This window comes from Pelodiscus sinensis, chromosome Z (genome assembly GCF_052426305.1).
Source record: "Pelodiscus sinensis isolate ZL-2025 chromosome Z, ASM5242630v1, whole genome shotgun sequence".
Lineage (NCBI taxonomy): Eukaryota > Metazoa > Chordata > Testudines > Trionychidae > Pelodiscus > Pelodiscus sinensis.
In genome coordinates, this window is record NC_143085.1 from 29,576,521 (window position 1) to 29,599,958 (window position 23,438).

The following is a 23,438-nucleotide window of genomic DNA, read 5'->3' on the forward strand; positions in this document are numbered from 1 at the left end:
ACTGGTGGTGGTAGAAGCCCCAGGCACTTTAAATTGCTGCCAGAGCTCCATGTGGCTTTGACAGGGAGAAAGGGGAGACAGTCTGTGGGGCTGGCTGCTCCCAGCCGTGTCCCTTCTGTCCAAAACCTCACCCCTTCCAGGAGTGCACAGCTGTCCCCAACACACAGACACCTTTTCCACGGACCCACAGACGCATCAACTCCTCTGCTTATGCCCCTTTCAGAATGTGGTTTCAGTGTGTTTCTGGTAAGGATGTAAAGGGGTAACCAGTTGCCAGCATGCTTACTAGAGTAACTGATTAACTGGTGCCTGGTCCGGCTGGAGCAGCCCCCCACCCATGGCATGCTACAGTCAGGGAGCTTCTGCCTACCTGCCCATGCCTGCCGCACCACAGGCGAGTGTCTGTGCCAATGGCCCAATGCAGGCTGGTTAACCAGTTAAAATGTTAACCAGTTAAACTATATGTTTAAAGGGGATTTCACATCCCTAGTTTCTGAGCTGTAAATTTATTGAAGGAAATGCAGGTGTAAGCATGAGCATGGTATGGTGAGACATATTGTGCAGCAACCTTGATAGGTGGCAGCTCAATCCACAATGAAAAGAGTGAAGTGGGGCATCAGCGTACATCCGAGGAGAGGGTAACACTAGCAAGGTCCTTTAAGGATCAATCATACAGTGTATTTGAAACACAAAGTGTTACACTCTAGCTGGGCCCTAGACACTGGTAGTTCCTGCGGATTTGAGTTGATCAGCTTGTAGCATTTTTTCCTGCAGAACACATAACTGCTTTTATCAACATTTAACTCCACCTTCTACTGCTTTCAGCCATTCTCTTTCCCATCGCAACAGCATAGTTTGCTTCATTTATATACCAGGGCCTCTGTTAAATGCAAGTATTCTAGAAAACACAAAAAGTCAAGATTCCAGGTAGCAAGTCAGGAGCAACAGGCATTCGGGCTTCTTGGATCAATATTCAGATGACTCATCGTGCAGTAGCTAATACAACTCCAGACTGACCACAACCAAGGATATTTAATTTTCAGTTAGATCATTTCCCTCATAAGTGAAATAAATAACTTAAAGCTGACTTTTGTTGGAAGGGAGAGGCATTTTCTTTCTTGCTTTGGTGTTTTGTGCCTGCTTGCACAGAATTGATTGGTAGTTGTGAATGAAGTTCAGATTCTAATATTCTGATTATACAGTGATAAGGCAGCAAGGTAGAGTTTTAAGATGAAAGTTGCGAACTCACAGTTTGATTGCTGTATCAGCTTTGGATTTCTTTAGGTACATTGCACACAGTTTCTTTAAATTGATTATCTCCATGTGCATAGCAGATGTTTGTTAATTCAGCCTTGCAACACCCCTGAAAGGGTAGGTAGGTATTGTTACCAGTAAATTACAGGTGGGAAAATGAGACACAAAAGTTAAGTGTGGCATTGAATAAGTCACAACAGATCAGATAAGTCACAATCACCTTGACTTCCAATCTGCTGTGTTAACCACTAGGTTCTATGGTCCTTTAAAGTGTGTTTTTAATTTATAATTTTATAGAACTATTATAATTTTATAATTTTATAATATTATAATTTTATAGAACTATTATAGAACTATAGCAGTTTCCGTCTAAGAAGATGCCCACATATACACTTCCTCCATATGAACTGATTTTTACTCCTCATTCCCCTTGTGTTTAGTTCCTGAAGGATAAAGCCAAACTTTTCAAGCCCAGAGCCTAAAGTTGTGCTTGTAAATCCAGATTTTAGGTAACAACATAAAAATAGCCTGATTTTTCAAACAAGCTAATAGTCCCAAATCCCATTTAAATTGAAGGGAAATGTGAGTGTTCAAAACCAAGGCTACTTTTACAGAGTGTAAGAAGTTAGGAGTGCGACTTGAGACCTTCAGTTGTACAACTGATGGCTTTCTTTTTTTAGTAAATGAGGGCTTATGCAGCTCACGTTAAAGTCTGTGCCACTGTGTCTTTATTGGTGTTAGCCAGGCTATGTAGATTAGCCATGGGTATTTTTGCCAAAACTGCAGCCCCACCATGTATTGTAGTGTAAACACACCTTAAATAGAAGTCAAACTTGAGGACCACCCTGGCATCACTGTCTTCTCTTGAAAATTTCCCCTTTAGCTTAAAAGATGCCATAAAACCAGTATCTCTCAAATAATTTTTTTTACCTTCCTCTCCTTTCCCACATTGCTCTGGCTACATGTGAATATCTGCATGCCACATGTTTCTATTCTTGCTGCTCAAGCAAAATCTATTCTGATTTAGTTTGGTTTAAACCGATCATTTTACTTTTTGTGAGTCCAACAGTGATATGCTAAATGGCAACTCTCTTTTTACCTGCTCTGGTGTTTTCTTTCTTTTCAAAATAGAGCTGGGTTGAAAGGTTTTGCATCTGAAAGCCAATCCTTATTTGCTTCCTTTTTTGCCTCTTGATTTCATCTTGCCTGGTCTCTGTCTGTTGGTCTAATATTTTGATTTCCCTGTTTCAACTCCATAGCAGATGTTGTTCAGTCTCATGGTGCAGTCTTCATGGAAAATGCGTCCCTTTCCACTCCCATAACAACCTCTCAGTTCAGGGGGTTCCGGAGGGCCAGTGAGATCAGCATTGCCAGCCAGGTCTCAGGAATGGCAGACAGTTACACTGCTTCCAACATAGCTAACAGTAAGTGTTTTGCACCCTCCAAGATTTATTCTCACTATAGCACTGAAGGAGCAGCACCATACACCAGGCTGACCTCAATGGGTAGGACAGAGACATAGAAATGTTCTGTCTTTATTTTGTGTATGTGTTTATGTTTAATGTATAACCTGGTTTGGAGTTAGCCACTGTTTTGCTCCATGATCCTTTGAACTTCATGCTGTGCCGAGTTGTCAGATACAAAATAGGGATGTGAAAGTGTAACCATGTACATCATTAACTGATGAGCCTGAGCTCATCAGTTAACCTTCACTATTACACAGGCTTTTGGTACTCACAGGAAGTCAGTTTAAAAACCAGCTCCCCATGTGCACTGGTCCCTTTGGGGTACCATCTCCCCCCACCCTTAGGTGCTGCTGACACTGTATCAGAGGCTCTCATCTGCATGTAACCATGTAACTGCTGAAAAGTGTCAGTGGTTACACATGTACTTAAGCTCATTTTAATATTTCTAATACAAAGAGTTGGGGAGAATAGCACACAAAAAGTATTTCCTGCTGTTAATAATGTTTCCTGATGAAGAGTAGTCATAACACCTGCTGATTCTCTTGTATTTCTTGCTTAATTAAGTTAGTAATAGCAGCATAGTACAGCAGACTGCATGGCCCTGGGTCCTCTATGAAAGAGATTTTGCTCCTTATTAAAGGAAAACCACTCCTTTATCTATTGCAAAGCAAAATCTATGGAGCTCTCTGATCCACTGGAAAGCTGACCCCTGACTAAAAATATGCATACATGTCAGAGTGGTTTTGTTACTATTTTTATTATCTATAGCAATGCAATAACCTGTTCTATTTGTATAAGACTCACCTGTCCTTTGGATCTATGGTGTGAATGCAGTAGTTTGACAGACTCTCCTCCTCCCCCCATGTGAAAACTGATCTAATCTACACCTTTGAAACTGATGCCCACAGAAATGGACGTCCTTTATTCTAGACATTCATGGGTGAACTATCGGGCTATTTTGGCCTCTCAATTTCTTGTTTCAACAGAAGCCAATTTTGTTTAAATGTATTCTCCCTCATGAGCAGGGGGTTCTGGGCATCCACAGGTGTAGTGGAATAGGTAGGATTCAGGCTCTACAGGCTTTGCAGTGAATTCCTGCAATGATGAGTCAAACTGCCAAAGACTTGGACTAACTTTATCGCTGGAGGTAGAGCTCAACCAGAATGTCTTGGGCTGTTTTAAATCCCATGTCCGAATTTGTTGGCAAGAGCCAGTCTCTGCTTCTATCTTGGAGCCTTGCACTAAGGGAGGATAGCAAGTGTAATTGCTTGTCTGAAGCTCTGTTTTCAATGATTAATAATAAGTTGGAACTATTCCACCTAAGCCCAATTTTATTATTGTCAGTGACACATTGAGAATGCACCCTTAGGAAGAACAGATGCCTACAATTATAATACAGTGGGCTGCCACTATATTATACATGTTGGAGTGATGATGGGCATAAATTATTCATGTATAAAAGATAATTGATAACCTTGCACAACCATTGGCCCTTGTGCATCATTGGGGAATCAAATGTTAGGTCTATTGTTCAGCTGATAATTGGTTTATGCAATTGATGTATGATCAGCACTTTTGATACATAATGTAAGATTTCACAGGTGATTCATTGCACATTTAAATGTAATTTGCAAGGAGAAAAGAGGGGGTCTTTCCCTTTTTGGGGGCTGCTTTTTGGTTTTTAAAATATCTCTGGGGTGGAAACTGAAGCTTTTCTTGTTTGATTTATTTTATACATTAGAAATTCAGCTCATCTTACCCAGAGAACTCTGATGACTGGAGAATTAACAAAATTATGACATTACAAGAGCCAGAGCTGAGCTAGTAAGCGTGGAAGTGGTTTTTAATCAGACTAAGTTAAAAAAAATTGTCAAGACCCATTTAACTTCAGTGACTAAGAAATCTTTTGGAGAAAGGCAGCCTTTAGTTAAGATTCATCCTCCTCCTTCTCTTTATTAAGATGTGTTAACAGCAGACATTCTCTATCCCCAACAAATCAGCCAAAAAATCTGGCCAGCCCAACCCTGGCATTCCTGATATTTCTAAGGAAATAACAGTATTTTTAGAAAACAAATACACTTTATAAGAACCTGGAAGGAAGCCAGAAGCCCTAAAGGCATAATTCCAGTTTTAAAAAATACCTTTTTCATATCACCTTTAATAGATCAATTGCTTTGAACTATTAAGCTTATAATTAAACACTAAGGTTTAAAGGTCATCCTGAGGTAAATATAGGTAATATAATCCTATTGTAAAACAAAATGTGTAGGCTGGGACGTTCTTTGGAGCCCCGGGGTTGTAGGCTCCTGACTCCCGTTGAAATCTGCCTCACTTCCTTCTGCATCTCTGACTAGCCCACTTTTAAACAATAAACCAAAGGGGCACCTGTTCTCCTGGATGTGTGCGTGTATCTCCTCAGAGTACTGAACTGAGTGCAGGGCATGGTTTGAGTAAAGGATTGAAAGTGAGGAGATCCCAAATCCTCATCCTTTCTGATACTAACTCCCTCTGCAGCTTTGGGCAAGTCATAGAGCCACTCTGGCTCAATTTTCCCATCTGTAAAACAAGAATAATATTACCCTCTTCGTGGACAGGCTGTGAGGATGAATAAGTAAAGGCGTCTAAACTACTTTAGCTATGAAAAGCAGTATACAGGGTCCTAGTATTAGGATTAAGATATCTACATGGGCCCTATATAGGCCCTGAAATATTTTGGTGCAAATACCACAGTGGAGTTGAGTAGCTTCCTATTTTCTTTGGCCAGATATCAGTGTGTGGTGGGAATAAGCTACCTACACTATACTTAAGGAGCAGATTTGTTTATCCTATCAGACCCAATACACAAAGCACACAGCGGGATTGCCTGATGTTATGCACTACCTCTTGCTAAATGTTAACCTGTCTGGGAAGAAGGTTCATTAGAGAGGGTTTGTTTTGTGCATATTTCACCCCCTGGAGTTAATTGCTGAGCTTAGCCAGTCAGGAAGGTAAATCCTGGAGGAGTTGTTATTAAGTGTTGATTATTGTAGTGCTCTAAGGACTCTGTAAGGATTAGAGCCACAGTGCATTGGTGGCTCCAGACACACAGAATGAAGTGATAGCTGCCCTCATGTTATCAAACTGAAAAAAGCTGTTTAGTGTAAATATCCTGTATTTCCCTTACCTGAGGAAGTAGAGCTGTGCAGACAGTGTGGGTCAAATTCAGTAAGCTCATCAGCTCTGATGGAGTTGACCAGGAGATGGATTTGACCAGCTGTCTCCAAATTGCCAGCTGCCTTTAGTATACGAAGGTGGGGACAGTTTTTGTGCCCTTGCTTATGCCTACATAACCTCCCTGACCCAAGTGGAATGGATGGAGTCTAAGGGAGAAAGCAGAATCTAACTTGTCAGATGAAAGCTGTTGCTTTTGTATTGGACTGAAAGACCTGCTCTTAAAACTGACTTCCCTCCTTCCATTTCACTGGCATTTCCACACGTATTGCTGAACAGAAGAGTTGACCTTTCCACCCCATTTGTTAGATTATTAAGAATTTGGTTTTGCAACATGATTTTTGTCGTCCTACTCAGATGGCTGCTAGTATCAGAAATGTAGCAGTGAAGGTTTTGACTTTGACTCACTGAGAGAGAGCCCAGCCTCAGCAACCACTTGAGTTATGCCTTCCAAATGCATTTACATCCCTTCCAGGGCCAGCTTCAAAGGCTCAGAACAAGCCACTGTGATTCCATTGAATGAAGTCATGTGAGAATCTACAACATGAAATTCCACGGCCCTGTTTATGTAGAGTTCCCTCTCCATGTCACTGTGGAGTGGAGGGGGATGGCTAACTCTGTGGATGAACAGGCTTAACTCCCTCTTTCCCATGGAGCAGCAACATCCTACTAACTGTGCAGCAGCCTTTGGGTGAGAAAAGAAGATTCATAGCCCTCAACTCTCCTCCATAAAGAAAGGCTACTTGATGGGCAGGTGGTCAGCATTCACCTTTTAATCAGGAAATAGATGTCAGTTCTTAATTTCAACTCCAAAATAATAGTTCCCACTCATGGGATCACCATCTTGTTTCTTAAAACCATTTGTCTTCTCCATCACAATGCTAATTGCTGGAGGACAAAGCTGATGTGTTCTGCATGTGCGTGCTGTGATAATAAGTATGGGTTTTTGTTTGTGTGTATGTTTTTTAAATGTTGTTCCCGTGGAAAATAAAAATCATCTTAACCGCGCCAAAGGAGGATTTAGTCTTCTGTCCCAACTTGCTCTCCCTCACAAATCCCCCATCTAAGCCTCGATCAAAAGATGTAGGCAGCATAAACATGACATACCTCAGAATCATTTAGGAAGAAGGCTTGAGGGGGCCATCAGGTTGGGATCTAGACCATATTCTACAAATACCAGACCTGGACATCAAGTGAGGTATTCTGGAGAGGGGACTTACCTATCCAACTAATCTCTTAAATATTTAATTGGGGCAGTTCTCTTCTACTGAGGAATCCTGCTTTCTCCTTTCATCAAGGGCACTTGCAGCCTTAGCACCATTTAACAAATACTTGCTTGGAAGATCAGCTGGAGCACTGCTGATGCTGGCACAAACTCTTTTTAGACAGAGATGTGAGAGCAACTGCACTGGCCACAGCTCCTGTTGCAATCTCTTCCTAGCAGAAAGGAGTTAATCTTGGCTGTTCTGTATCAAGAATCTGAAACTGACTGATAATAGGACTTGTATGAGGAGTGGAAAGCTGGATTTTTACCAATACCTGGGACTTTACCAATCCTTGGTAATTCCATAGCCAGAATCACAAGCCGAAAATCATGTCTTTGGATAGATCAAAATCACTGTATAAATGGCCATTGCGTGTCAAATCCTGTGCCAAACAGGAAAAGCAGAGGACCCAAACTGGCACAGAAGAATTCAGAAAAGGCAGGACCTGTATTCTGCCTGCTAGCAGTCCGCCCACCCCCATTATTCTTCCTAGAATCAGGAATATTTGCATGTGGAAGCATGGTTCACAGCTGCCCTTACTAAACCAGAAGGCATAGGCACATACCAATGCCATATCTCAGATCACCCCCCTGTGGCTCTTGCTGGGACCTCTGCACAGGAGTCATCTGCTCACTTGTGGAAAGAGTGGGCAACACTTCCCTGGGCCCTGATTTTCTAATGGGGGTGTCTGCTAGGTGAAAGTTATCACATCCCTTCCCATGTTAGGCTGTCTCTTTTTTGTTTCTGGTACCAAAGTGCCTTATCAGAGAATGTTTTCAAAAGAATCAGCAAAGCCATACTAGTGAACCCTTAGCTTCTTGTCCAAGCCCCAGCTTTCTACTTGCATGCAGCTATGACTCCTAACACCACTCCTCCGGGGGGCCGTTAGTCTCTTGCAGCTGCATTTTCATCACAAACCATGTGGGAGTTCAAGGCTGCCTGTCTCTAGAAAGGCAGCCTCTTGCTTTTGGCTCTAAAAGCTATGACCTGCTCCGCTGTCCCTGTTACTCATTTGAAAAAGTGATTATGTGGTTATTTCAGAGTTCAGTGTGAGGTCAAACCTTGGCAAGGCCCCCATCTGGTAAGTGTGACCAGCTGTGCTGTCATTTGTGGACTGCTGGTGGGTCTCCAGCTGTGGTCTTACCGAAGGAAATATTGTGAAGAACAAGCACTAAAGAGTGGAATCTGAGCAGTAGGGGGGGACCTGGGAGGGAATGTGGATTCATTTAACGGGAAAAGTTGGAGAATGTCTGGTCTAGCTGAAGAATCTGATTGGCTGTTCCTTGCGTTTTGGGTAACAATCAGTAGATAAGTTCCCTCCACTGAGCACATCTAATCACTCACCTCACTTCCACGAATATCCCCATAGTCTGGCTCCGTTACTGGGAGAGTAACATGGTATTAAAATAAGGTAGTTCACTTTTCTGTTGGATTCTTAATTATCCTGTAGCTACTGATTTCCCCAGCCTCCACCCCCAACAGATTCTGAGGGAGCCTGGGGAATTGTCCTTAGATTCACCATCCCTCCTTCCTCAAAACTTACCAAAGCTTCTGTTTTGAGAGCTGCAGAATTTGGGGACTCCTTGGCTCTCTTGCTGGGCAGAGGGTTTGCTGTGAAGATGCTGCAGAAGCTGAGCAAATTGCTTCAGCAGCACTCCAGAGGTGGTGAAGATGATGAATGCTTCATTAGCCTGTCTTATAATCCAGTTTTTTCCCCCCTTCTGGTGTTTTGTTCATGTCTTTCCATAGCAACTAACCTGTGGCTCCTTTGCCTTCAATTTTCATTTCTGCTATTAATAACAGAATGTGGGAGTTTAACTCTCTGGGATTGAGAGGGCTTGTACCTCAGTGAAAATAAAAGGGAAACATCCTGTTTGTTTAGGTTTTTGCCTTTAACAGCATCTGCTAGACTCTGCTTAAAGGAGGTCCCTGGAACTTAAAAGGATTCAGGGATATGTTTGCAGTTTTATTCTGGCTGTGTCGGTCCCAGGTGAGACAATAGGTTTTATTGAACCAATTTATGTTGGTGAGAGAGACAAGCTTTTGAGCTTACACAGAGCTTGTCAGGTCCGGGAAAGATTGTAGTACATAGAGATATCCGTGGCTCTCCCCCCAACCCACCTCAACGCAGAGACTCTTTTTCATTTTTGCTGTACCAATTAAGAGGTTTATTTGATCCCCATCACCATAGCATCAGGACATTGTCACAAACTCACTATGAGTGGGAGTGACCCTGCACTTGAGGACACCCCACTAGCTGTTTCCAGAAGCACTGATGATGTACATGCTCTGTCTAGTCTCAAGAGTTATTTTGATTATTGCTATTCTGGTATCCACAAGAGACTCTAGGGCATGTATTAATGGCCTCTAATACTCTAGCTGGGCATGAAGTCACCAGCCTTTGGTCTCTGCCTCATATTCCCTTTGGGTGCAGATTAATGGCTAGTTACTGTCTCCCTTCCAGGGATATCCTGTTTGATTTAATAAAGGAAAAATCATGCTCTGACCCTCATACAATCCTTGGGCAGGGGCTCATTAATACATTTGAGTTGTGTTGAGCAAAGTTTGCTGTCTCTTAACAATAAAATCAACGGGGAAGAAATTGCCCAGTACAAAGACCCATGGCCTGAGGTTAACATCTGAGACCATGCTCTCGCTTCTCTCTTTAACGAGCCTTTTCTTTTACTAGTTGCTGCCAGATGGTGGGGAACAAAAAGAATAGACTATGCCCTTTACTGTCCCGATGCACTGACTGCCTTTCCAACGGTAGCCTTACCACATCTCTTCCATGCAAGCTACTGGGAATCGACAGATGTAGTCTCCTTCCTACTGAGACAGGTACAACAAATATTTCATGCTTTTTTCTTGTCCCTTATGCCTAATTTTTGTTGGAAAATATTTTGAAGTCTCTTTTCCCTTTGCTGCACCTTCCATAATAACTTTTGTTGACACTAATGAGGGCTCAGCATAACAATGGAGGCAAAAAATGTACCCTTTACAGGTACAGATCCATCTCCTTTCCCTTCCTGTGCTGTATCAAATGCAGATGCCTTGCAAATAATACTTACTGCACAGTCTTTTCATGGAACCCCCCAAATCACAAAATTGGCTTTTGTTATTGGAACAAGTTCTTGGAGAGAAGGTCACTAAAATCTGAATTAGGGATGTTAAGAAGTGGGTATTTAACTAATTGAGTAGTCAATAGAATTTTTATCGACTACTCAATTAGTGGATAGGCAGCCTGGCTCAGTCCTGGCTCATTAAAAGTGTAGAACCAAACCCTGCTGTGGCTCTGCAATTTAAAAGGGAGTAAAAGCAGGCTGTCCGGCTCCTACTGCCTTTTAAATTGCAGAGCCACAGTGGGATTTGATCCCGGACCTGCATGAGCCCAGATTGAGTTGTGCTGCCTGAGTGCCCAACTCTTACTACATTTTAAAAGCAAGCCCTGGCTAGTGTTCCCTCTGAGCTTCCTGGCAGCACAGCTTTCACAGGTGATTAATCAGCCCCATCCAGTCAGAGGCTTAGGGCTCCCTGGGAGCTGACTGACAGTGCAGAGCTGATTCATCACTTGTGAAGCAGTGCTCACATACAGCTTAGAGGGAATATTGCCCCTTCCCTTACCACTGCCTATGACAGAGGCAGCAGCAAGGTAGGGCAGGCAGCACTGCAGAAACAGTGCTGGGGGAAATGGCTTTTCAGCTGGCTCCCCCCAGCACTGGCTCCTGCTCCCCTCCCCACTTGCTGCCTCTGTTACAGAGGCTGGAAGGAGAGGGAGACAATGTGAGTAGTCGACTCGACTACTTGGTGACCCTAGGCTTATCGGGTCGTCAATTAGTCATCTACTCACTTACATCCCTAATCTGAATCATTTGTAGTCGTCTTGGCCCATTTCATATAGTCTTGCAGCCCTTTGTGATTTTGAGGCAAAATTAGGTGATGTTTGGTTTGAGCTTTGCTTTGAGTTTTAACATCCTTTCAAACGTTAAGTTCAAAAGGAAGCTCTTGGTGCAAACCCTACATGGAATGAAACAAAAGTGTAAGTTTCAGATTCAGATTAACAAGTTAAAGTGCTCCAGCCTCCATTTGGGCTTTCAAGTGAGCCCTTAAACACCCGGAAACCTATTGTAGAAACCCGGTAAAGGGTTTTGCTTCAAGATTCAAAACTTTGTACCACAGTTTAAATTACTTCTCACAGGATTAGGTTTCTGGAGCATCACATTCTGGATTTTGTCAGCTTAACTTTGGTCACAGATTTAAATTTTGCAAAATCATATTGTTTTTTGTTTTAAAGAGAAATAGATTTAGAAAAAAACATGCACACCCCAAACATTGAAAATGGTTTGTTTCTCAGAAGAACATGAAATCCAAAAATAGCTGCACTAAGACCCTGGCAGGGAAAACAACCAGAACAAAAGGGGGACATATTCTTCTTGATTGCCCTTGCTCATATAGAGAAAAAAGAGTAAACAAAGAGCATAAATAGTTAAAGAAAAAAGAAACTTGCTAGCTTGTGACAAATGGGCCAGTGTATTTAAAGCAGGGGGTCTAAAGTTGGGATTCTAGATTTATACTTAGGCAGCTACATCAGAATAGCCTGATACGTTTTGTTCTTTTTTTAGAGACACTAAATAGCACAAATCCCACAGAAGACAATGGGAGCTGCAAGTGCTTAACGCCTGTGAATTTTGGTTGTCTCAGTATAGATTAAGAAGCCCAACTTAGCCCTCACAGGGTTTGAAAACTCTTCCCAGGATTAAGTTGATATTGTTCTTTAAAAGAGCAGTATAGTGTCATAACATAACAATCCCTCACTGTAACACAAACATCATGAATAACAAGTAGTCCTGTGGCACCTTAGAGACTAACAAAAATATATATAGTATCTTGTGCTTTTGTGGGTAAAACCTACTTTATCAGAAAGCTTGTGACACTGTATATTTTTGTTAGTTTCTAAGGTGTCATGGGACTACTCGTTGGTTTTAAAGTTACAGACTAACATGACTACCCCTCTGAGACTTACAAACATAATGGTGCACAAAGAAAAAATACACCAGTCCAAAGTGCCACTCTAGTGACCTTATTGCCCTGGCAAAACATCATTCATTTCTAAAACTCAGGTAGAGATGCTCACTGTCATTTTCATCCCAGCTGAGAGAATACTGCTTCTGTGGATTGCAACTTGCTGAATCTGTCCTCCTTTCAGATGTTCAATGTCCCTGCTTCAAGTTCTTTCCCTGATGAGGACTTTAAAACATCTTTTCATTTGGTGCATCTTCTTGGGGGGCGAGGGGCAAAGGGAACGGTTGAGAGGGCAGGCCAGCCAAAACAAAGGGCTTGCTTCCCCATCCTGCTGGGATTGTGGAGTAATGATCCTAGACCAGTGGTTCTCAGACTTTTTGGTCCATGGACCACCTGGTTCAATATAAGCCTTTCCGCAGACTACCAGTTGCTAATGGAAACTCACCATTACAGGCAGTCCCCAACTTACGCGGATCCGACTTATGTCGGATCCGCACTTACGAACGGGGCTTTTCTCGCCCCGGAGCTCACGGGCGGCGGGTCGCCGCCTGTGTCCTCCGGGGTGAAAAAAGCTTCTCCCGGTCTCCCTGGTCTGCTGGGGGGGTCCAGCAAAGCCGCTAGACCCCCCCCCCCCAGCAGACCAGGGACACCCGAGCAAAGCCGCCACCTGGGCGGCTTTGCTCGTTTGCCCGGGAGCAAAGCCGCCCAGGCGGCGGGGGTCCCGCTGCCTGAGCGGCTTTGCTTCCAGACAAACGAGCAAAGCTGCCCAGGCAGCAGGACCCCCGCCGCCTGGGCGGCTTTGCTCCTGTCCCCCTAGTGTGCTGGGGGGGGTCCAGCGGCTTTGCTGGCCCCCCCCCCAGCAGACCAGGGAGACAGGAGCAAAGCCACACAGGCGGAGGGACCCCGCCGCCTGTGGGGCTTTGCTCGGGTCTCTCTGGTCTGCTGGGGGGGACAGGAGCAAAGCCGCACGGGCAGCAGGGTCTCTCCGCCTGTGTGGCTTTGCCTGGAGGGGAGTGAGCAGGAGCAAGGAAGGGTGCAGGGTATCTGGCAAGGAGACAGGGTGCAGTAGGGGTTTTGGGGTAGGGTCTCTGGCCAGGGGCAGAAAGCTGGGGTCAGGGAGTGCCTGGGGATAAAGTTGGGAATAGAGTGGCTATGGGGTTCAGAGAGATGGGGTACAGTGTGCTCCTTAGAATAGGGCTGGGGTCAGGGTTGCTGGGGGTGGTTCAGGGAAATGGGGGATGGAAACAGGGAGGCTGGGCACAGTGAGGAGGGGATGAGTGGATGATCCTGGAGTGTCCAGTACTGCTGGGGGTGAGCTCCCACGGGAGCCCAGTCCCTGGCACCCTTAGTGGGGGGGCACTGAAGTGGCTTGGCCCCTTCCCCCAGACAAAGTCCCTGCGAGTGCAAAGCCCCGAAGGGCCCCAAGTTCCCACCTGCCTCCTGGGAGGGTGGGGGGCTCCTCAGCCCCAGCACCGCCTTCTCCCACCGCCATTGGGCACAGCACAGCCTAACCTACTGGCTGGGATGGGAGTGGGTGCTGGTTGCTCGTGCACCATGAGAGCCCTCCTTGCCTGGCTGGGCCCCACGCAGCCCAACCTGCGTGCAATGGGACTTTGCAATGGAGGCGGGTGGGGTGGCATTTCTCCACCTGTAGCTCTGCAGCCTGCATGAGAGAGGGAGGGGTGATGAGCTTGCTTTCTTCACCTCCCCACTATCACCCGCATGCCCTCCGACCAGTAGGCTTGAGTGGCAGAGTGGCCTCCCTGCTGTGTGGGGGAGATGGAGAGCCGAGCTTGAGCCGTGGACCACCTGGGAGGTGGCCGTGGACTACTTTGAGAACTCCTGTCCTAGACTGACATTAGCTACCCTGGAGCCAACTGCATTCATTTGGGCTCTTCCTCCATTTATTCTGATTTGCTAGTGACATAGTGCTGGATCATTCAGTAGAGGATCTGGCTACTTTGGCATCGACTGCATTAGTCACTTCTGCCAGAGTAAATTTCAGGGGACCCTGTGCTAAAGGATGGAGGATAATTATTTAATCCTGATTTTATGGTATTAGGTATGTCTCCTTTCAATCTAACCCTTTGAACCTGCTTAAATAAAGTACTAGCATCCTTACCTTTGCAGATACTCAGCACTTGGCAGGATCCAGCTCCTCATATTGCCATGTATTAGCTCAGCTGATTAAATTACCCTTGCTCTGTTGCAGCATATCTGACTGCAGCTCTGTTATTTATAGCCCTTTATTGGCAAACTCTTCTTCATCTAAATTGTCTGTAGGTTCCATAACAACAGGGATGTTAGCACTGATGGATGCAGTCCCCTAGTATTAATCTATCTTGACCCTTTATTTCCTGACCTGTCCCTCATTTCCAATCCAGTGAGTCAATGTTGCACTGTCATGCTGGCTCTCCTCATTTTGAATAGTAGGCTTCCATGTGGAGCTTTGCCTAAACAGCTACAGGAAGGAAACCACATTAAAGAGTCTAACAAAAGATTATGTTCTAGAATAGCTCAGCTAGTTACTCAGAATGCAACCAAGCTTGTGTAATGCAGCATGTGACTTTACATCTTGTGGCATGAAAAATGTCCCTGCCATCCATTCGAAGTCCCTGGAGCTTGGCAGTGACTGCCTCTGCAGGGTGGTTTGTTTAGTCTCATCTTTCTCTACTGCTTCTAGAGCATTAGCTTTCTCTTATTTCACATCCCCTGCTATTCTTTCAGGGCACCATCCCTCCTTACCTCTTATTCAACACCAAGGATGCCAACATTGGAAAGCTAATGAAAGTACATGCTTTTAATCTTCACTGAAAGGCACTCAGAGTAAAAGGAAGCTATCAAGTAGATTTAGTCCCAAAATCGTAGACTTTAATAAAACAAATAAACCCAAATATGATCAGAAATGTTTTCATTTTTCAAATTTTCATCAGTGAAGGCCATTATTTTATTCATTCCCTGAGCTTTTCATTCCCCAGCATCACTGGGGGGTGAGATGGAGGTGGGGCAGATATATTAAAAAAACCAAAAGGTGAATCGGAGCAATCTGCTTTTGCTGTGAGTGAAATGGGAAAATGAAACAGCCAGCCTAAATTCCACAACATAAACTAGCCTATCAGACTACTTTAGTTTTAACCTATATGGCACTGCATGTGACACAAGAGGGAATGTGTGAGGTTTTTAAAATAAGATGACAGAGCACCTTTCAGTCTTTCCAGGGCCTGGGTAGGGAAAATCGTAATTAATTGGAAAAATATCTGACCATAGTAAATTTCAAAATGCTCCATGCAGTGTGCTCTCTGGAATGCACTAGACAACGCAGTATGGGAAGGAGGTGGACAGCCCTTGATGGGGAAAGAACAAGTTAGGAACTACAGTAAAACTCTGGTGGTCCGGCATCCAGTGGTCCAGTATGCCTGACGGTCCGGCACCAACTGCAACCCGGAAGTGCTCCGGCAGCTGCTTCAAGTTGTTAATCAATTACACTAACTGCGGCTGGATCTGCAGGTGACAGGCTTGCAATTTATCTTTGCTCTATCTATTGCCCCTGGGGGGCAGGAGGGGAAGGAGAGAGGAAGGAGAAGGGGACCGAGGTTGGGGGCGCGGGCGCCACACTCTCCGTCATGTTGCAGGGTGCTGGAGAGGGGGCAAGAGGCAGGCAGCTGCTTCAGGAATTTCTAGTCAATTACACTGCCCCGGGCTGGATCCACAGCGACAGGCTCTCAGTCTACCTTTCCTCTCTACTGCTTGGAGGAGGGGGGAGCAGGGGAAGGTAGAGGTCGGCGGGGGAGGGGGTGGTGGTGTGCCAAACCCTCCCTCCTGCTGCAGGGAGGCAAAGCCAGCAAGCGGCAGAACCAGAGAGTGGGACGAGAGGCAGTAGAGAGGAAAGGTAGATTGCGAGTCTGTTGCCGGGGCAGTGTAACTGATTAGAACTTCTTGAAACAGCTGCCTGCCTCTCCCTCCCTCTCTGGTTCTGCCGCTTGCTGGCTTTGCCTCACTGCAGCAGGAGGGAGCGTTTGGCACACCCCCGCCCCCTCTCCCGCCAACCCCTACCTTCCCCTGCCCCCCCCCCTCCTCCAGGCAGTAGAGAGGAAAGGTAGATTGAGAGCCTGTCCGCTGTGGATCTAGCCTGGGGCAGTGTAATTGACTAGAACTTCCCAAATGCGGCTGCCTGCCTCTTGCCCACTCTCTGGTTCTGCCCCTTGCAGGCTTTGCCTCTCTGCAACAGGAGGGAGGGTTCAGCACACCCCTGCCAACCCCTACCCTCTCCTGCCCCCCCCTCCGGGCAGTTGAGAGGAAAGGTAGATTGAGAGCCTGTTGGCTGTGGATCCAGCCGGAGTAAGTGTAACTGACTAGAACTTCCTGAATGCGTCTGCCTGCCTCTCGCCGCCTCTCCCCTTCCGCTGCTCGCAGGCTTTGCCTCCCTGCAACAGGAGGGAGGGTTCAGCACACCCCCGCCGACCCCTACCTTCTCCTGCCCACCCCCCTCCTCCGGGCAGTAGAGAAGAAGGGTAGATTGAGAGCCTGTCGCCTGTGGATCCAGCCTGGGGTAGTGTAATTGACTAGAAATTTTTAAAACAGCTGCCTGCCTCTTGCTGCCTCTGTGGCTCTGCTGCTTGCAGGCTTTGCGTCCCTGCGACAGGAGGGAGGGTTCAGCACCTCCCCACCCGCCGACCTCTTACCCCCCGCCCCAGGCAGTAGAGGGGAAAGGTAGATTGAGAGCCTGTTGATCCAGCGGTGGCAGTGTAATTGACTAGAACCTCTTGAAGCGGCTGCCTGCTTCTCTCCCCCTCTCTGCTTCCGCGGCTCGCAGGCTTTGCCTTTTAAAATGGCGGAGGGTTCGGCGCTTGCGGTGCTGTTCCCCTCCGACAAGACCTGCCTCTGCCAGAGTACCTCCTGATAGTCCGGCATTTCTGATAATCCAGCACCACCTGGGTCCCAAAGGTGCCGGATTATCGGAAGTCTACTGTATTTAGAAAAGCTAAACATACACACATCCACATTTAATGCATCCAAGGTTACTGAGGGAGTTGGAAAATGTCATTGCGGAGCCTTTGGTCATTATCTTTGAAAACTCATGGAGATCAGGAGAGATCCCGGATGACTGGAAAAAGGCAAATGTAGTGCCCATCTTTAAAAAAGGGAAGAAGGACAATCCAGAGAACTACAGACAAGTCAGCCTTACCTCAGTCCCTGGAAAAATCATGGAGGGGATCTTCAAGGAATCCATTTTGAAGCACTTGTAAGAGGGGAAAGTGATCAGGAATAGTCAACATGGATTAACGAAGGGCAAGTCATGCCTGACCAATCTGTTTAGCTTCTATAATGAGGTAACTGGCTCTGTGGATATGAGAAAGTCAGTGGATGTGATATACCTTGACTTTAGCAAAGCTTTTGATATGGTCTTCTACAATATTCTTGCCAGCAAGTTAAGGGAGTATGGATTGGATAAATGGACTGTAAAATGGATAGAAAGTAGGCTAGACTGTCGGGCCCAGCAGGTAATGATCAACGGCTTGATGTCAGGTTGGCCGTCAGTTTCTAGCAGAGTGCCCCAAGGATTTGTTCTTGGACCAGTTTTGTTCAACATCTTTAATTATCTGGATGCGGGGATGGATTGCCTCATCAGCAAGTTTTCAGATGACACTATGCTATGGGGAGAGGTAGATACACTGGAGGGCAGGGATCGGGTCCAGAGTGACCTAGACAGATTAGAGGATTGGGCCAAAAGAAATCTGATGAGGTTCAACAAGGACAAGTGTAGAGTCCTGCACTTGGGACAGAAGAATCCCAAGCATAATTACAGGCTGGGGACTGAATGGCTAAGTAGCAGTTCTGCAGAAAAGGACCTGGGGATTACAGTGGATGAGAAGCTGGATATGAGTCAACAGTGTGCCCTTGTAGCCAAGAAGGCTAATGGCATATTAGGGTGCAATAGGAGGAGCATTGCCAGCAGATCCACAGGAGTGATTATTCCCTTTTATTCAGCTCTAGTGAGGCCACATCTGGAATATTGTGTACAGTTCTGGGCCCCCCACTATAGAAAGGATGTGGACACATTGGAGAGGGTCCAACGGAGGGCAACCAAAATGATTAGGGGGCTGGAGCGCATGACCTATGAGGAGAGACAGGTATTTGGGTTTGTTTAGTGTGCAAAAGAGAAGAGTGAGGGGGGATTTGATAGCAGCCTTCAACTTCCTAAAAGGGAGGTTCCAAAGAGGATGGAGAGAGGCTGTTCACAGTAGTGACAGATGGCAGAACAAGGAGCAATGGTCTCAAGTTACAGTGGGGGAGGTCTAGGTTGGATATTAGGAAAAACTGTTTCACTAGGAGGGTGATGAAGCACTGGAATGGGTTACCTAGGCAGGTGGTGGAATCTCCATCCCTAGAGGTGTTTAAGTCTCAGCTTGACAAAGCCCAGGCTGGATTGATTTAGTTGGGATTGGTCCTTCCTTGGGCAGGGGGCTGGACTTGATGACTTCCTGAGGTCTCTTCCAGCTCTATGATTCTATGAATGGACTGAAGGGCAGTCTAGCTGTAGTGTGAACACAGGATGTAAACCCTTTTCCTTTTGCTATTTGGTCCAGCCAGCTGACTAGTGGAGCTTACCATAGGAAATGTTTGCACACTTTGAAAATCCCATTGTCCCAGTCTGTTCATCTTCATTTCAGTGCAGGAACATTACACCTGTATGATGTGCCTGAACCTCTCTATGGAACCAGAGCCCGATTCCCGTCCTGAACTCTGGTCTCCTAGATTACAGAACTCTGCTGGCCCATTGTTAAACCTGGCTTAATATCTAATGTCTTGGTCAAAATGAGAGGAGCTACAGAAGCAAGACAGGAGAATGCCACATGCAATGTTTTTAAATAGAAATGCTACATGACAGGCAACTGGGATTGACTCTAGCGAAATGAGAGAGCCTTCTGGGATCTTAGCTCTTGTAGTGTTTGGCATCTGCTGTGTAGTTAAGGGCAGAGTCAATAGGAATGGAGAGGATGATGAAAGTACTTCTGAAGAACAACCCTGAGGGAATGACACCTAAGACAAGTGAGCACATTCAGAACAGATAGTGATGAATCTGAATGACAGAAATGGCGAGGAGATGATGACAGGAAATATGTATGTGGCTTGATGACCTGATGGGAAGGCAGGCAAGACTGAGGCCATAGTGATGAGAGAGGCCCTAAAAAATAAGCAGTTTTCTGTAAGTACCTGAGTGGAAAGTTCCTCTCCTGTTCACTGAATAAGCATTTTCCAATGACTTTTGGACATGTTCTCAGGGAAGTAGCAGGGTCTGGGTTGCCACAGTCTCTGTGTGTGTTCATTGAACATCTGGTACAAAATCCAGTCCTGATATAATCAGGCAGATTTACACTAGCAGCCTAGCAGTTATGTATCTGTGACCAGCATCATGTCAAGGCCACTGAGCTCTGTCGTCCTTGCTCACTTGTGCTCGTAGCTTGGTGAATTCTCTTGTGGTTTGCTTCTGTTCCTTAACTCTTCCTAGACTCATTCCATTTGTCTCTTGCCTTTTCTAGCTTCCCCTGGCTTCTTTTTCATGTCTCTTGTTCTAGTTCTTACCATGTTTCACCAAGAACCCCTTTCACATATGCAATCATATGTGTCTACATATAATTTCAGTTGAGTCCTTTTTATACACTTGATATTAACCCAGTTCTGGCATCAACCTTTGTTGGCTCTAAAGATCATTAACATTGTACAGTTATAAGAAGGCCAACAAAATCTTGTAGGCTAACAATACAAATTTGCTACATGCAAAATTCTGTAAAGCCCCTTCCCCTGCAAATATTTTGTTTCCATCATATGGTTTGCAAACACAGCAGAGAGGAATAAATACTTTGAACCTGCAGGGGATGTGTTTGCTATGAAATTCCTGCAGCTCTAGGGTTTTAGCTCAGGTGCATCTTGAGTTGCTGACAGGGGCTGCTCTTTCCTTAGGTGATGAGGCATGAAAACTCCAGCATTCTGGAACTGGATGGAAAGGAGGTCTCTGTATTCACTCCTTCCAAGCCCAGAGAGAAGTGGCTGCGGAAGAGGACACATGTTAAGCTAAGGGTAATAGTGTTTTATTACAAGTCTCACCTGCTATTAAATGATTTGGGCCTGCATGCAATAAGAGCAATATAAAAGTTAACCAATATGGGTACAACTCTTCTATGCCCTTTGACTACACATTTACATTAGCTTGGAGACATTGCACTGTGATAATCACATCTCAGTGAGATATCCCAGTCTCAGACTGTTGGAAAACACAAACACACTAAGGATCTGCAACAAGGGCCGTAGGTTCCCTATCCCTGTGCTAAATTGCCCATATAGTAACTGTGTTTTCCCAGAATTCCTGATTCCAGAAGATAAGCTTCTCTGATTTCTGTGAGTGGAAGTTTGTTTAACCATTAAAAATGTCAGCAAACTCCTGCTGATAATCAGTCATTTTGCCTCCTAATTTGAAAATGTAATACACAGAATTTTGCACTGCCAGGGATGAGATTTTCAATATGTTCTGTGACTAGAGTAGTATTTTTAGAGTGACAGTATCATTGTGCGACATCATGGCAGATGCATGCATTAAGGTCCAGAATTTCAAAGGACAACCTTAACCTTTGCAGACTCAAGTTTTGCCTTTAAGGAATGGCAGCAGGAAAGCCAAGTAGAGACCCATTCTGAAAAAATGTCCAATATTAACTAACTGCAGGTGAAAATTCTATCATTTAGATGAGAAAGTAACTAACTGTACCCTTTCACTCAGATATCAGCTGCTTGTCCACATGCATTAGGATCCACACCCACAATTGATTGTACAAATCATGTGGCCATAAATTATTGTAGCTAAAATGGGAGACCAAATGCAGAAGGCCCTTTAAAAGTTTGGTCCTAAATGTACAATATTTTTTTTTCTTAATGTGTTGTGCTGTTTAATATAGCTATATAATAGTGCAGGAAGGGGATGTCATGAGAAGAAAATTGTCCATGTGTTTGGCATTACTGTAGCACCTTTTCCTGTAAACTGCATTAGCCAGGAGGCTCTGCTGAGAATTTAACTAGGTTTGTTCTGTTTTTCACCTGACTTCTGCAGAATGTCACAGCCAACCACAGAATAAATGATGCCATCGCTAATGAAGACGGACCCCAGACCTTAACAGGAAGGTTTATGTATGGGCCATTAGACATGGTCACGCTCACTGGGGAAAAGGTACATTTGTCTTAGTGTGCATTGCCCAGAAATACAGCAGAAGAGGTAGGAAGTAGTAGTTGCCTACCTCTGCTCTTTTTGTATCTGTAATGAGAACTGACCAATTATTGCAAGTCAAGCCCCTTTGCCTGTGTCCACTTTAAAAGCCTCCTCTGTCCAGCCTAGGCATAGCATTGCACTAGACAGGCTTGAGGAGGCCCTGTTCAGAGCCAAGTTAGGATCCTGTCTAGTGTTAATGTTTTCGGTTGTATCCAACCCCCCAAAATGAGCCCTTTCTACCGTTCATTTCAGTGAGGCTTGGATACCAAGTTCTGGGTTTGGCCCATTTCTACATGAGCCATATCTGTATTTAATACTTCCTTAGTCCTGAACCACCTCTTCCTTCCAGGTGGACATTCACATCATGACCCAACCGCCATCTGGAGAGTGGATTTACTTTGACACCGAAATCAGCAACAGCAGTGGCAGGATTTCCTATGTTATCCCTGAGAACAAGCGTCTGGGGATTGGTGTATATCCTGTCAAGATGGTGGTCAGGTGCTGTGCTTCAAGCTCATTTGGCTTAGCCCACAGTTTGACAGGAACATCTGAATATATCTGTAGACACTTAGCTATTCACTGCATGATAGAAAATCCATATAAGTGTGAAGTGCAATTCTACCTGAAAAGTGACTATTTAAAAAGTGGCTTGTTCTTATCAACAGCTCTGCTTCCTATTGTGTCTTCAGAGTCTGATCTTCTGACTTGATGCACAAAACAATTTTACTCCTGTTACCCTGCAGCATAAGCAATGGGACAAAAAGCTATATTCTGTGCTGCCTCCTGCATTGTCAAAAGCATTGTTAGCTGAGTTCCCATTGCTGGGCCAGGCTTTTCCTCCTTTTCCAGACATATAATTATCGTCTTCATGGAACTGTATAGATGAGCACATCTTGAAAACTGTAAACTTGCCCAGGTTCCCCCAAGGGTAGAGCCTTTGTTATTAGTGATGCTGCAGAAAGTCTGCAGCTTGACTTTTGGATCACCAGCTTTCAGAGAGAGCAGTGCCAAAAAGCTTATCCATGGTGAACTGAGCAAATCTGTTTCAGAAGCACTGAAATACACTGCAGTTGGAATCCCACAATGCTAGTTCAAGTCACTGTAATTATATTCCAATAACATACAGGCATTTTCTGTAGTATCGTTAATGATTTTGGTGCAGATTTTTTAAGATATTTAATAGAGAGCTGGTGTTTCATAAGTGCCCAACTGCCATTGGTGAAAGGCCCTGTACTGTCTCTCTGGGAGGGGGGGAGAGGGGGAGAAGAGTTGGTTGCTTTTGAAACTCCCACTAGGCAGCAGTGTGCAAATATAAGTGCCTTAAATATCTTTAAAAATGTGTCTCTCTATCCTTGCAATAATGCTTCCAGGTAGCATCATCCATTGGACAGATGAACAACTGAGACACAGAAAAATGACTTGCCAAGTCAGGAATAGAACCCATTATCTCCTGAGTCTTATATCAGTGCCTTAGACACAAGAACTTTCTTTGTCTGTGAATACATAACTGTCAGACTAGTGCATAGTCCTTTCTACCACTTGTGCTGAGATACAGACACAAGCCAGAAGTGCTGGTATAAATCAAAATAGCATTGAAATCAGTGGATCTGTGTTGATTTACATCACAGATACTGCAGGGGTAAAGGGCCTTAGCAGAATTGGTGTGTGAAGTGATAGCAGGATCCATCCCTTAATTCTGCATTCCCTGGTCGTTTACTGTATGCTTGCTGAATTGGTATTGTAAATGGATTTTAATCTCTCAGCTAGGCTTATCCATTGCTCTTAACCCCCTTTTTCTTTTCTTTCAGGGGTGACCACACATATGCAGACAGCTATATCACCGTTCTACCTAAGGGGTCAGAATTTGTAGTCTTCAGCATTGATGGTTCCTTTGCAGCCAGCGTGTCTATAATGGGTAGTGATCCTAAAGTCCGAGCTGGTGCAGTTGATGTTGTAAGGTCTGTGGCA

General features: G+C 45.0%; 1 protein-coding gene and 1 long non-coding RNA gene across 13 annotated transcripts in view; one reads left to right on the top strand and one right to left on the bottom strand.

Annotated features, from left to right (window-relative positions):
• Positions 1-2,515, bottom strand: part of LOC142818511 (uncharacterized) — a 39,567-nt gene extending 37,052 nt beyond the window's left edge. For both annotated transcript variants that reach the window (XR_012896013.2, XR_012896012.2), the window contains exon 1: positions 2,354-2,515. This is a non-coding gene — a long non-coding RNA (uncharacterized LOC142818511). The remainder of the gene's footprint in view (positions 1-2,353) is intronic.
• PITPNM2 (phosphatidylinositol transfer protein membrane associated 2) overlaps positions 1-23,438 on the top strand; it is a 264,295-nt gene that overhangs the window by 232,400 nt on the left and 8,457 nt on the right. For 8 of the 11 annotated variants that reach the window (XM_075898565.2, XM_075898562.2, XM_075898568.2 and 5 more), the window contains 6 exons: positions 2,514-2,678; positions 9,885-10,033; positions 20,177-20,293; positions 21,315-21,431; positions 21,820-21,968; positions 23,279-23,428. In XM_075898565.2, the coding sequence (XP_075754680.1) occupies positions 2,514-2,678; positions 9,885-10,033; positions 20,177-20,293; positions 21,315-21,431; positions 21,820-21,968; positions 23,279-23,428 (847 nt within the window). The remainder of the gene's footprint in view (positions 1-2,513; positions 2,679-9,884; positions 10,034-20,176; positions 20,294-21,314; positions 21,432-21,819; positions 21,969-23,278; positions 23,429-23,438) is intronic. The other 3 variants (XM_075898566.2, XM_075898570.2, XM_075898571.2) reach the window with 2 other exon arrangements.